We start from the raw sequence: 15,781 nt of genomic DNA on the forward strand, positions 1-15,781 counted from the left end.
TATAGTAGCGTAGTAATTATTTAGGCCTACTCATGATATGGAATAGGTAGAAGTGAGGTTTATGCTTGTATATTTTATGGGGAAAGTATAGTGGGTTTTATTTTAGAGAAAGATTCGGGATACAATTTGTTCATTTTCCTTATTATGGGGATCAATATCTGACGAATATCCTGGACCAGTCACAGTGGTTATAATGGTGGGGCCAGTCATCTTGACCTTTGGACAGTGGACCCCTGGGCCCATGCAGCATGCCCGTTCAAGGACCCACCTCTGTGACTGGGTATCATGTTGTAGTAAATAATGAATGTGTACATCATGTGCACAGCTGGTCCACAAGATTCGCTACACCACCAAAATACCCATGTAGGCCTACCTGTCTAAATACTTCCTCAATGTCAACGAAGTTCACACCCACAACACCAGAGGGAGTTCAACAAATAATAATAATGAATTGCATTTGCAACAAACTAAAGTGCAACCCAGATTCGGCACAAACAAGGGACTAAATTCATTTCGCTCCTATGCCAACAAAATGTGGAACGCCCTACCAACAGCCATTAAGACATATGAATCCCTTGACTCCTTCAAAACTGCTCTCAAAGGGCACAGACAGACGGCTGCAATTCGGAACTGGCCCCCGTAAAATCTGAATTCCCCCTCCCCTTACTGTTTATTTCTTTTCCATTTTTACCACCTTACATGATTTCCTGTTTTTATATAAGTGTATATTTGTTAGTCTTTAAATGTTCTGATGAATTGAAAATGGTGTTGTAAACAAATGTAATGCTTTATCACTGTGTCGTCCACAGTAACAATCTTTGTATTGAGTTGTGCTTTCATGTGAAATGTACCCATTCTGCGAACTGTTAATAAATATTTCAATCAATCAAATATAACAAAATATTATCTTGAAGTTGTCCCAAGCTGTAACGACAACAGTTATTACTTATTTATCTATCTATAAATGCACCAATTAAGTCTCTGTATGAATGTATGTATGTATGACTATGTATGCATGCATGTATGCATGTATATATGTATGTATGTATGTATGTAATCCATATAACTCATGAACCGTTAGCCTCACCAACTTCAAATTCGAGACGCACGTTCCACAGCATAGCAGGGGGTGCAGTGCCCCGTGTCGAGTCGGTCAGACCCACCGTTGTCCAGAACCGCCCAAAAAGGCCTCTGCCCAGCGTCCATATATGGAGCTGGCCTGTTCTGACCTCACAACACTCCATATTTGGGCATGCTGACACAGAACTCCACAAGCTGGCTGCATACTCAATATTTGGATATAATATCTGGGTGGGGCATTAATTTCCAACTTGCATCAAGACTATCGGCCAACCCAAAAAGGCCTTCACACCCCCACTCCGTATGCATTTACACTTTACAGCATCACTCCAAGACAAGTAGGGCTTCCCCACGGGCACCGCTCTGGTATACCGGTATATAATATTAAAAATAAATTGAGAGGATCGTGGTAAAAAAATGGCACCTGGATTGTTTGACTGTATATCTTGCTTGATTATTAAGTTGGGTGTTGTATTTCCCCCCCCCCCCCCCCCCCCCCCCCCCCCCCCCCACCCCCCCCCCCCCCCCCCCCCCCCCCCCCAATTCTTCTAGGTTCATGTATGTATGACAAAGTATATATATTTGTAAAGATGTGTAAACATGAAAATGACAAATAAAAAGTAAATCGAATTGAGCACTGAGCAGCTTAGTCACTGCTGTAGCATGTAGACCAAGAATAATAATAGGCTAATAAGGCTATACACTACAGTATATTCATAAGTTGAGCAGTGATTTCATGCGTCCATTCGAAAAACTTCTCTAGCCAATCACATGGTGGCTCACTGGCTCTGGTGCATTGGCTCCTCCTCACCGCACACTTTTTTTCTTGATCCCACATGTAACGTTATCTATCAGCATTGTTGCACCGTACGCACGGACTACCAATGATCTGTTGTGAAATGCACGCACAACTCCTACTAGTATCATGGATAGGGATTATTTTCCCAAAATAAAAATTAAGACACGCCAACAAGCAAACTGAATGGATTAATGGTTATCCTTCCTACTTCAGCAGCTACATGTGGAATGGATCTAAATTTAATCAAATTGCCATTTGCCAGTCAGCTAAATTGACGGGGAAAGGCAGGCACTAGTCTGGGATCAGGATGCGATGATGAGTCGCCCGTATCCGCGTATTTAGCCAAATATCGTATTAATTCGAGATGCAAGTCGTGTCTACAATGTCGCTATTGTCGATTGTCCGAACATATGTTGCACTGGTGGCTGGTACTGCTGGACCGTAGCCCATTCATTCATCCAGCCATTCCACCGTAACCGAGCGACGTCCAGTGAAGAGGAGCGGAGCGGCACAGCAGCAGTGCAGTGCATCCTGCCCCTGCCAGCAGCCAGCCCCCACACACACTAGACTAGAAGAATGGCCGGGCGCCGCAGCTGTGTGAATTCTCTCTGGTCCGGAACCGAGCGCGTCCGGATCGACGAACGTCTCAAAGCCACGCTGGCAGGGGTGTTGGAACTGGAGCTTCTCAGGTGCAAGCACCTGGAGATGGTGGACGCCGTGCTGCTGGTGGACGGATCCTCATCCACCGGCCCCGTCGTTCAGCGGGAGGTGGTGGTGGACACGTTGGGAAACCCCCAGAGCTCTACTGCCCCCGACACCGACCAGGGTTCTGCTGCGACAACCCGCCGGCAACAGGTCAGTCCGCCCGTCTGTCTTCTTGCTTATAGCCCGGATCTCCACTTTACATAATTATTAAATATGAACGCAGGGATGATGGTGATCTGCCAACAAGCCATTGTCGATGCAGCTCAGCTGTCGCTGGCCCCGGCTGCACATGGCTGTGCCTGAATACTCAACATGGTTCAGATGGTGATAGACCAAACGACCATGCATGCAGCATGAGATTAATTATACAACAGTATTTAACCGTCACGTGTAAGTAATGTCATTCGGGTCAGGGATACAGTACCACATACTGAACTGCATGAAGTTATGTGATTATATATGAATATCTGACACATGTATGTAGCCTATGCACTATTGGAATGTCTTGTATCTCCATAATACAATTTACTGGTGAGCATTTTAAGACATGAGTGTTTGACCAAAATCTCTGATGGTTTATAATTCATAATCTCAATGTAGATGTAAACATGAATAGCTTCTAGTGACACATTAGTACTATCACTTATGACTAGTAGTGCGAATTCTGGCAATATATATTAAATTATACATACATACTGTCACGATATGGTGGTGTGGTGATCGAGGACCCAAATGCAGGACAGCAAGGCAGGTAGACCTGGCAGAGTTTAAAACCCAACATTGGTGATTTAATAGAGAAAATGTCACAATCACAGACATGATGTGACACAAACAATGACTATACAAGGACTGACTGGGGAACAAGACTAAATATACACATGAGGACTGATTACACATTACAGCTGGGAAAGGCAACATAGAAACATAAAACTAGAACAGGTAACAATATATAGAAATACAAGACTGTGAATATACTGTTACTCTATTCCGACTGTGGATATACTCCATACACTGAACTCCATACTTGATATCTGATGCCAAGTGATGTCTCTTACTTGCACAAGTGACTGTGGTACTCAGTCTGCCGACTCTGCCTTATTACTATTACATTTGTTTAGTACAGATCTTATGTATAATTGATATGGTTGTTTTTCTATTTGACATTTTCCTTTCCCCATGATTATCTTCTGAAACCACAATTTGTGGAAGCTTGTAATTTCACCTATTCTGTTGCTTGTGTAAACCTACATGTGACAATGAACTTGTAGTTAGAATATAGCCTACAGTTACAGTACTACTACTAATACTCCCCAGAGCTATTTGGCTCATAGCCAGGACAGCTAAAGCAATGACACAATGACTGGCAACATGAGTCATTATTTACTGGTGGAACACACTGGTCTGAACTGAAGATACGGTAGTCACTCCTTGACTGAATTGTGTGAAGGTCCGTTCTATAAGTGTGACCCTGGCTGTGATCCTCTTTCTCTGGACCAAAAGTGCAGTTTTCCCCTACTAGTCAGATGAGATAACTCAGGGGACTGTTCAAACATTCACATTTCACATGGGAGTGGGTGTGCATATGTACGTACCATACACACAGTTGATAATAGAATCCCTGCTTCTCCCCTTTTTGCCTGAACACAAACCAGCACATGCTAACACACACAAAGTGTGTGCACATAGTGTGCACGCACGCACACACACACACGCGCTTTTGACCCCTTTCCCAACCTTGTGGTGAAAATGATCTACAGCTCTTATTGTGCCGAGAATGTGGAGAATGTGGGTTGATATATAATACACAAAGACAAGGTCTGAAAAGAGGACTAAGACATCCTGAACCTTCTCTGTGAGGATAGTCTGCTGTTTTCATGACCTCCATTCAGTGTGTGTGAACCTGAACCACTTTCTCCTCAAACCTGAACCCAGCGAATTAAGAACCGCTGTGATGTCACCAAGATGAAGAATTTGATCTACTCCATAGAGACGGAATTAGGAAAACACCGCAATGGCACTTGTGAGAGTACCCAGTGGAGAGTTTCTCACGGTAAGGTTGCTTCATAGAACAGTTAAAACTACACATAGGTTATTTCGGTCCACGAATGACTCGGTTCTCCATTTGCTGTCTGTATATTACCTAGACAAATTGGTGAGGTCACAGGTTAATCTAGAAATATTAGATGGGGTGTCCTAAATTGAAGATAATTAAGGGGGGGGGGTGGCCGGGGGGGGGGGGGCTTTATTTCAGAGGTCAGTCTGTAGACTGTAGAGAGACAGGAAACCAAGGACAGAGAGACGGGAGAGGCTTACGATAAAACAATGGAGTCAGATTAAAAATCCCAGGTCCTCATGCTCAGTGGGATCATACAATGTCAATGTGTGCTCAATCTGGCTGAGCTACCAGAAACCCTGTAAACAAAATTGATTTGTATTCCTGTCGTCATTGCCCACAGTAGGTAAATCAACATAATATCGTGTGTTCCACTATGTTTAAATCAGACCATTGTAGAACAGTGTATTCTATTCATGTGAAACAAAACCCATAGAGGATACAATATGAAACGCTAATAATAAAAGGGGACAAATTACAATAACATTAAAAAACAGTTTCCCTGGTGCAGTGAAATTAATCGCCTTCGTTTTGAAATGAGGGAGTCCAGGCAATGTCCATAATGTGCAGCCTGCCTTTCTCACCAACACCACCCACCTATACATCTCCAGTGTGGATCACCCTGTGGCATTGAGGCATCCTACAGTGAGGCAGAACGCTATTAGTCATCCTCACCTCCGAAGGGAGCCGGTAATGTAGCAGAGTTGGCTGGCACGCTGCCCTCTGTCCAAGCTGGAACTCCGCCGACGCTAGCATACATTTTGCGTAAATGGAGATGAGTTATCTGTGTTCTTCTTTTTTCCGTTGCTGCCATCATGGCCGTATCATCCTCTGGCCACTGGAAGTTGTGTCTGGAGTCTGTTCAGAAGACACACAAAAAGTTGTATTGTTTTGTATATGACCAGGCTGAGCCTGAGGTGTATCTACAAGAATGGGAGAGAAATAGCTTAAAATGTAAATGTTCACTCAGTAGAGTGCAAATCTCAAATTATCCTCTCTACTGTATGTATCTCTCATATACTTTGTCTATTGTCTAACCTCCCTCTCATACACATTCATTGTCTACTGTCCTCCCTTTCTGTTATACAGTACATTAATTCTCTACTGTCACATTATCGTCCAAGTGTCGCTACATAAGGCTATATTACTTTTGGTGAAAGCATGGCCAATTGCCGGGACTCTGGATTCTGTTAGAAGACTAACTCAGTCAGAATTAAGAATGTGGCATAAAATGGAAAATCAATGGGCGTATATTTTAATATATTTTTACTTTTTAATGCTCTGTTTCAAAAATCTAAATGGTCTAAATTAAACCAAAATAGTCCATTCAAAAAGTTCTTCTAAATAAAAATCAAATACAGTAGCTATGGTTTTCCAAACGAGAGGAAACAGTATGCAATGTGTGAGTGCACATCTTTGTGCACTGCTTACAGGAGTTTTCTTAAATTGCTGCTGTTGGCAACTTGTGAGTGTGATGTGGGATGATGAACAAACTAGATGAAAAACACAGTGCAGTGCAAAATATGCAGCATAAAGTTTGCATATCTGAAATTATTATTAAATGTGATAATTGTCATTGACCCTTGACTGATTTAAAAAATATTCAGGAATTGAGGTCCTTGGCCTGCTGTCCATGCACAAGATGCACAAGACATACTGTATGCCGATTGGTTGTCTGCATTATTAGCTGCACACACACACACACACACACACACACACACACACACACACACACACACACACACACACACAGCGATAATGAAACACAGCGGGTTGCTTCACCAGTTTGGTTTTGCTGGGAATTTGATACCAGCACTGGGTGTGATATCTGTAAAACAGCACTGTTTTCTGTAGCTCTAGTCTGTACCTTTCTTTTGTTGGACAAACCAGTGGTACACTGATAAGTGTTAGTTTTTCATACGCTGTTGAATGAACAAACCTGCCAAGCTCCAGCATTTGTTCGTTGGAAATTGAATTCTTCAAGTTAGACTGGGCTGCTTGCGTGTGTGTCGCTACCTTTACTGCCACAAAGCTGAACTCTTGTCCTGAGACCAAATGTCATGAGTCTGTTTTAGAATTTGCTTTGGGATTTAAAAGCATCGTCTTAAAAGGAAAGCTATTACCTTTTCTGGAGTGAAACTTCTTTTGTCTCTGGCTTGCTGCAGGACTCTTCTGAAAGCTCAGTGAAAACATTATACATTTGTTTCATTGAATCATAATGAAAATCACATTTTGTACCCGATGGGTGTTAAAATGCATTACCACCGGAAATAGTGAAAGTTCAAAAAGCATGGGATGTCATGGTCTTTTACCTTTAATACAGCCTCATTAATTATGTATAAATAGACACATTCTGCACCATGTGCTACAAGAAAGTAAATCTCTCTAATATGCTGTTTCCATCCTTTTGTTTTGTCAAACTAACAAACATATCAGCCACATTTCTAAAAAACAAACAAAAGAAAACGCCAATATTTGGCTGAATTGTATCACTTAATGCAGGTATGCATTCCTGTTATTACCAAATCAGCCTATGCATTTTGTACATATTGTTCCGGTGGGGGAAATGGCTGTGCTGCTTTCCCTCACAGAGAGGATATCATATTACAGCAGAGCTCTGTGCAGAGTCTGCAGACCCCCACCTGCTTGTCTGTCAGTCTCTATGATTTGATCACATGCTCCTCTCCATGTAACATTATACGGCAAAATGTGCATTGCATTATGTTGCTAAGGCATAATATTGATGTGCATTTGTGTGTTGGATGTGTCCCTAAAATGTCTGTCGGCTATATGGATTGAAAGATGCAGAAAATCATCTTTAAATTAAATTGAGGACCTTATGCAGGTCCTTCTCTCAGTGGCTAATATTCTAGAGTGGCTTTACAGTAATTTGGATTAAGTTGGGGTTAGGATAAGCATGATGGTTAGCCACGCGTTGGTGAGGATTGAAGTCGCGGTTAAAGGTTACAAGGGTAGATGTAACTATCCAAGACTGTGTGTTTATGCATGCATTCTTTTAAAGCATCAGAGTGAAAGCATTATAGAGAGAGTGAGAGACGGAATTTTGTGACAACTTAAGAAGATGGCATGGTATCCATCTGATCTGTATTGAAGATACAACATGATTAGCATGAATTGTGTCAGAAATGTTAGTGGTCCAGGATGGGTTAAATATTTCACTGGGCCTGTTGGTGTTTTAGTTCTGTGTGGGAGGAGAGGAGAGAGAGAGAGAGGGTGCACCAGAGAACAGCTGTAGCTATGGTGAAGAGGGGGTGGCTGCCTAGAAGAATATAATATACGTGTGTGTCGTGGTGGTGGGGTGTTATTTATCAAGCGGGGGTGGGGTGGGGGGGGGGTCCTTCAAGATGCCCTTCTGTCTTTACCCCGGCAACCACCCCCTCCCAGCCCCACACACACAGCTCCTTTACATTAGTGAGTCACTCCTTTTTTTCATTCTCTCCCTCTCTACCTTGTTGGCTTGCTCTCTCTCATGCACTCACCCACTCAGCCCTGACTCTCATGACTAAACGCACAAAGTGTAGAAAAATACAAATGTCCAGTAAAATGGGACCCAAATGCTGTGACATTCTCTAAGAGGGGTGAGAGGAGATAAGCTTTAAGACAGGTTAAAGTCTAACACGCTTTCTTCCTTGCTGCCCCTTCCTCCATCCCCCTGCATGCCCTTCCCTTCTGTCACTCCTGCTGGTCTTTGTTACGTCATCTGTCTTTTGCCATTATCCTCCAAATCCACTCCTCTCTACTTCCTCTACCCCCTTGCGGTCTCTCTTCTTTAAGCTCAGCAGTGAGTCCCTACCTGTATTGTTTCCTCAGTAAGGGGATTGATCAACACCAACCGCTACCGACAATGTTTTTGTTGTCCCAACTCGATCAGCCTAATGTATAGCTCATGCAGTCCTGTGTAACGGGGGGCATTCATGCTGGACCAAGCCCACACTAATCTGGGAAATGGTATTACTCACCTAATCAAGTAGCAAATGGCTGCTGTTCTTGCTGTTTGGGCCTCAGCAGTGGTGAAAGAAACATTTCCTTGTTTTTCTCCTATTTACTGTTTTGCTGTTTTGTTCTGTAACATAAAAAAGTACCTCACTAGACAGTGAAATGACAGTAAAAGTGAAAGTCACTGTTCAGAATACCACTCGAGTAAAAGTCTTAACGAAGGCAAAGCCTGTACTGTCACAGGTTTAAAAAAAACTAAAAAGAAACTATCACTATTTGTCTATAATTTTAGGGCACATTTTAGAATACTGCATGAGATTTCCTTCCCGACAATACTTCAGCCCATTACTTCAATTAATTTTTACAGGATACAATACTCTATAGCCATAATGAGTGATGATCTACTGTTGCCAACTTCCTTGGAAGCAATCACATCTGGTCATCATTGGCTTGCCTTAGAATGCCAATGTAATAAGTTCTTTGAGGGGGCATGGTAAATGTATTGGAGTAATGGCTTCTTTAAAATTGTACAAATGATAGTAGACAAATTAAACGAAATAAACATACTCACGTAAAGTAGATCCTCCCCTGGTAAGAGTACAGTGCAGAGTAGCAAAGTAGTTATACTTAATTATTACCTCTGTGTCTCAGTGGTGACGTCACTGTTGTTTGTGTGTATGGATGGCAATATTATGGACGACCAACCCTATACTTCTGTTCCCAATGGTCTCTAATTACGTCAAGGCCTATGAAGACATGTTGTAGGCGCTGTCGGAATTGAAGGTGCTGCTCGGTCACACTTCTTCACCTGCACCGTAGTGGAGGCATGACAGACCTAACTCTTGCACAAGTGACAGGTCTTTTGGTAGAACATATTCCGTATTAGCATGTTCTATCAAAGACGTCCATAGAAGTTTAGGAGTCGTTGGTTTCAACATTGTCTGCCCTGGGGTTCGGCTGTCTGTCATCAGTCACCATTCATCGCCAGCTTTAAGTGCAAACAGGCTAAATTCTTTCTTGATGAAGTCATAGCTTACAGATCTTTTAGGTGTCACATAGGTATTTGGGTATTTTTGTAAGTTGTAATGTTGAAGAAGAATGCCTGAATATATTACTATAGAATATATTATATAAACTGACTTCAATGAGACTAGTCAAATCATGCTTTCTTTCAACACAGCCTCCTCACGTTTGTGTTTTTGTTTTCTCTCAGGATCCCTTTCCCAGCTCAGATACTGTGGTTCCACCCTGTCAGACCACCCAATTGGACAGCGGAGAGACCCCAGTGGAGGGGCAAGTCAATTCCAGAAGTGGCGGGACTATTAATTCAAGATGGTCTACTTTGTCCTGGGATGCACCCTCTGATCTGCTCTCTCCCCCAACGCCAGACCCAAGTGGTACAGCTCAAGTGGACAGTGACTCCAGACCTAGCTCAGGTAGCGCGCCACACACACACACACACACACACACACACACACACACACACACACACACTTTACTTAATTGGCGATTGTCCATAATCTCTGTATGTAGGGTTGGGGTTTCAATATGATTTTTGCCAGTAAATGTGAATCCAATTATCTAATCTGAAACATCTCAAGTACTTCAACAGATACGTCAAATATCTGGGCTAAATCCTTAGTGACCAGAGTTAGCCAAAAGGATTTCTTTGTGCAAATTTCTGCACAGCTGACTTGGTATTAATACCGTTTCAGCCTTACAGAACAACAAATTGTATTCAATTACAAAATCAAAACATGTGGAGCAAACTTCCGATTTGGTGTGAAAGGATTCAATAAGAGATTTGTTTGACTTTGAGCTCATTGAATATATGAATAATTAGCCTACTCAGAACTGGCTATGTTCAGAAAAATCTCTATATTATCTTATTTTCATAATGTCCTGTTTTATACTATACTAGTGTGTGTGACAGTGACAGCAAAGCCGATCTATAATCTCAAAACGTGTAATGATGCAACTATTTTGCCTAAAACGGGGGCGCCAGGTTGAAACTGAAAGTGGTGTGGTCTGTCAGACTGTGGCTTTCATGAATATTTAACCAATGAAAACCATTAACAAGAGTTTATAACTAAATAATAACTACATTGGATACATTGGAACACAGGTTAATTTTCTCAATTTCCTGAATGTGAACGGTTTGGGGCATTCACGTTTTCCACCTGACAGTGACGAAATGATAGCTAATACTGCCTGTTGTGGTTTCTTGAAAGTAGCTCACCTTGGCCTGGGTGTGATAGGTCCCATTAAATATTAAACCAAACCTTGTTTACTCCTCTCTCGCAGCTGTCTCAAATTAGTGCTCAGTCATTCATCTTCCTTTATTGTTTTACTGTCAATGTTGCACTTAGGGTAAATCAACATCATCGACTTACCCAATTAAGCCCTATATACTTAGTCGTAGACATATTGTAAAACTAGCCAATCTACAAGTTCACCACACGTATTGTCACGACACTTGAGCGTGTTGAATCTTTTTATTTTTGTATCATTTAAACTTTTCCCAAAATAAGGACATCATGGTTAAGATGGTGAACCTATAGTATATTTTATGAAATTGTGTTATAGCAAAAATAGATAAACATCAGACAGTTTACATTTCCCAAAAGGAAATAAAAACATATCCCCACTGCTAATACAAGTGAACTGCACTAGCAGAGGCATGGATTTCCTCCCCAATTCCCACCAGCAAATCCAACCCTGGTTTCAGTCCTTGTTGCTCAACTCATAGCCATTCCCACTTCTATTCTTGTCTCATGTTATCTCTATTACGCCCAAACACAACATTTGCTTTCTCTATTACATATACAGCAGGCGCCAATACTCCTTATTTTCTTGGAAGGTTTAGTTCAGTTACTTTCAACACGTTTTGAGTGTTTTAAGTTAAGTTAAGCACCCACTTCCTTGTTCATAGCCACCTACATTGCATGGGGAACCAATGACACTTATATACCTGTATATCACACTATATTGTACACGTCTTGGAGGCCCCCCACTTCCTTTCCATGTTTGACACAGAAGTACAGCATAGTTGTGCCTGGTTTTGTAAATAAATAATAGATGGGAAAATGTTGCAAAAAAGATTTTTACATATCTTCACCTAACCTTAAACTAATGGCCTGAGTCATTTTTTGGGCTAAGTCAGCTCCTGACACTGGACCCCTCTGGTAAAATTGCCTAATTGAAAAGGATCATGCTGATCCCGCCCCTTTTAGTAAAGAGTGTGACTTCCTAAGTCACTTGGTTTTGTGACTTTGTGTGAGCGAGTTATTTTCTGCTAGTTCGGTCCCCGACTTATGCACTTTGTAGGTGTGCCAACGGCTCGTTTCTGCTAAATGTCAGAATGAAAAGTTCCAAAATGAAACTTACACCAAGTTAATTTAAAATATTTTGTCCTCTCCTTCCAGGTTTCTACTCAGTGAGTGGGAGCTCTCTGTCAGACTCCTGCTACTCTGTGTCCAGTGAGGCTCCTCAAGGAGTCTCTGTGCCACTGGCCAGACCCTTCAAGTTGTGGGAGCAGAGGCCTCAGTCTGGTGACCACAGTGACACTCAGTGGTCAGACACCACAGGTCAGCAGCAGCAGGCTGCAGTGCAGGGCAGCCAGGGAGAAGGGAGACCGGTGTCCGGTGAGGAGAGACTCCTGACATTTCCTTCATCAAATAGTGGATTTGAATGCTATCAATGTATTAAAAAAATGTAAAAAAAAAAATCGTGTTTGTTTTGGAAAAGAAAGCCTGCATTCTGTGTTTATCATGGCTACTGTTTTGATAGCGGCGACATTTAACCCTAAATGTGACTGTGTACCTTTCAATGCATTGATGGCATTCGAAACGGGTGCATCAAACTGCCTCCTAGTTCTCTTAAAAGCACTTGCCGCTGCTCTTTAATATTGATGTGGAGCTACTACTCTGCGTCGTGTACTTGTACTACCGTTTGCACTTATTCCCATCCATTTCAGTTGAATTATTATGAATTGAATATACATACCAATTCCCTTTTCTCTTGTCCCCCGTCTTAGGTGACCTGGAAGGTCTGAGCTTCTTGTCTGACGTCTGCTCCAGCCTCAGTGACCCTCATCTTTCGTCCCTTCTCTCTCTCCTTGACCTCACCTCTTCTTCCTCCACATTCTCCCGTCATTCAAGACCTCAGTTGGACCCACGGTACTGCATGGACCTCGTGTCCCGTCGGACCAAGGAGTTGTATCCTTACCCTAGCCCCTTACACGCTGTGGCACTCCAGAGCCCTCTCTTCACCGCACAGAGTCAGGAACCATCCGTCCTGCTTGATGAACCGCCAGTCACCACGACCACCCCAAACCTGGCCCTTCCGTGCCACCAGCCTCCTCCTTCTCTCACCCAGCTAGAGCAGTACATCTCACGGTTGGTTCGCCAATACCGCAGTCGCTGTGGTTCCTCCACATCTGACCTTACTCTGGCAACCACGCCAGGCTCAGTCAACCACAGGTGCCTCCGAACACCTGGGAGAGGTCATGGCTCCACACAGTCACTGTACGCCTTCGAGAGCCGCACCACACCGTCCGCCCTGGCGGGGGGCAGCATCACACCCTGCAAGTCCCTGCTAGGGAACGCAGCCCGGGTAAATCTGAGTACTATTGGGAAAAGAGCCAGCAGAAACTCCATCAACCTGGGGAATCTTCCATCCGCAACTGGGGAAGATGTGAATATAAGTCTGCATCTCAACCTCAACTTAAACCTGACTCCTGGTTTAAATGCAAGCCCAGGTTTGGTGGACAGCTCCAGAAATGGAAGTTGTGGTGCTTTGAAAGGTGACTTTGCTTCCGCTTCCTCAACAGTCTCCTCTACTTCTCTGTCCTCTTCTACCCTGACCCCTGCTCCTAGAGCACGGCCTCGCATCTCCACCTGCCCCTCAACCCTGAGCCAACGGAGTCTGGAAGTTACTTCAGGTCTTGGAATCAATTGTGGATCTGGCCACTCAGCCTTCTCTCGTTCTATGGATTGGAGCAGTGATGCTGCATCAGGGCCTGGAATGTCAGTGTTTGGTGCCAACTCAGAGTCGGCTCCTGGATCTCAGCGTAGTAGCATGATCCAAGAGCCCGGCTCTAGCCCCAAGCTGACTGAGGACTCGCACATGGTGGGGGAGATCTCTCGCGTCTCTGGCCTGTCTAGAGCTGTGGTGGTGGGGCTGATGGAGCAAGGTGTAGAGCTGGACATTGACTGCTTCCAGACTGACACTGCCGAGGAGGGGAAGGGCCAAAGGCCACGGTCTGGGATCATCCGATGCAACTTGCCGCCCCAGAAGGAGCAGTCACATGACTACTCTAGAGTGCACCTCCTCAGTGCATCGTTAGACACCGACGTGAATCCACAGAGACCCATACAGTTGTCCCTCAGCGTCACTCATTCTCCACAGTCCCTCTCTGGCCTCACCCCTCCGCTGTCACACTCCCCCCAGTCTCAGTCTAGTCCCACACCTCCTCTCTTACACTCCCCGCTGTCGCATTCAAGCAGCCCTGTACACCCATATCAGTCTGCTTATGCCCCAGCTCTCCACTATACTGCCTCACATTGCCACTACCAACACGCTCCGCCGGCGTCCGACCCGCCCTCCTCTGCTGCCTCCTCCCCCGCTTACCGCCCACAACACAGGGGGCGTTCCCCGCCACGCCCTCTCCAGCCTTCCCCACTGGGTCCCACACCTCTATCTGTGTTTCGGCGGGATGCTCCCACCCAGTGTTCCCTGCCACGGCTCCGGACTGAAGGCTCGCCACTGGATCACCAAGGCATACGACCGCGTGGAGGATCACTCCGACAGGGCAGTGGAAGCACGGGTGGTAGTTGGAGGAGGGCGGAGGGAGGGGGTCTCTACAAAGGGAAGCACATGACCCGTGAGTTGATCAGAGCGTCTACAGTTAGCAGCTTCACCAGCAACAGAGAGAATTATGCTTCTACCTGGGACAATGATGGAGAGGCAGAGGAACAAACGGCAGCCCCAACGCCCAGGAAATCCTCCAAAAAACTCTGGAGGGGCCTGGAGGGTCGTTTCCGGGGGAAAGAATTAGAGAGCGAAAAGGAGGAGATCGACAGAGAAGAATATGGATATGGGTGGAGGCGGAGAAATAGCAGCGGAAGCTGGAGGAAGGCGAAGGCCATGACCAGTGGAAAAGACAAGAGACCCAAAGTAGAAGGCTCCCCCAGCTCCTCAAACAAGACTGAGAAGACCGGCTGGGAGAAGCACAGTTCCAGCTTTAGGCTAACCAGGAGGGCTCTGTTCCGGAGCGAGTCCCAGGGAATGCTGGAGCCTCGTATCCAGAAAGAAGCGCCCCTGAGGGGTGTACACTGGGTGTCCTCCCTAGATGTGGGGCGTGGTGGTCTGGAGTTCACTTTGGAGGAAGGGGTGAGACCGTTAGGGGGAAGGAGGGAGGACAATCACGACTCCTCTACGGTCAGTCTCTACAACCTCTCTCATTCTCAGAGCCTTGAGGGCAGCTGCCACTCCCTCTCTCCGCCACTTTCCTCGCCTTCCTTCTCTCCGTCCCCTACAAGGATGCCCCTCCGGCGCTCTCGCTCGTTGAGGGACCTGGGAAGGAGAATGTTTGGCTCCATGAGGTCGCTGAGTCTCAAACGCAAATCGACCAAGAAGTGAAACATTTCAAAGTTGTTTTCTTTCACAAATGTTACAATCAAAAAGCTATTAACGTTATCTTATTCAAAGGGAGTGCCACTACTGTCCTAAGTATTTGCAGTTTGTGGCTCTAAGTAAGATGTGTATGAGTGTGTTTGTGCACGCTCCTCTCTGCATGTTGCTCCGTGACTTTGTTCAGTGACAATGGCTTTGTGAGAATGTGAGCTTCCTCTTTTGTTTTGATTTGGAATTACTGCCTTCGAAGTACAATCATAATGGCCAAATAAAATAGCCAAAATCAAGCAAATACTCCAACTTGAAGCAGTGCTCAGGATTTTGCAATGTGTAATATTGAAACATAATTTGAGACAAATGTGGCTTTTTGTGGAATACAATTAATAAAAGAAACATTTAATGTCTGTATTGTGACTAATGTATATTTTATCCGATAGTGTTATTTACAACACAAGGCTATATAATTTATGATCAAATAATTAGAATAGGAC

General features: G+C 44.3%; 1 protein-coding gene across 1 annotated transcript; it reads left to right on the forward strand.

Annotated features, from left to right (window-relative positions):
* The first annotated feature begins 1,969 nt into the window (after positions 1-1,969).
* On the forward strand, positions 1,970-15,597 carry LOC308322517 (uncharacterized protein). Its single transcript, XM_080773814.1, has 4 exons — positions 1,970-2,734; positions 9,868-10,090; positions 12,080-12,298; positions 12,691-15,597. Exons 1-4 carry the CDS (start codon positions 2,456-2,458, stop codon positions 15,294-15,296), a joined length of 3,327 nt encoding a protein of 1,108 aa, XP_080629940.1. The 5' UTR covers positions 1,970-2,455; the 3' UTR covers positions 15,297-15,597.
* Positions 15,598-15,781: the final 184 nt, after the last annotated feature.

The sequence above is a fragment of the Protomyctophum bolini genome (assembly GCF_963924005.1).
Source record: "Protomyctophum bolini genome assembly, chromosome: 10".
NCBI classification, from domain to species: domain Eukaryota; kingdom Metazoa; phylum Chordata; class Actinopteri; order Myctophiformes; family Myctophidae; genus Protomyctophum; species Protomyctophum bolini.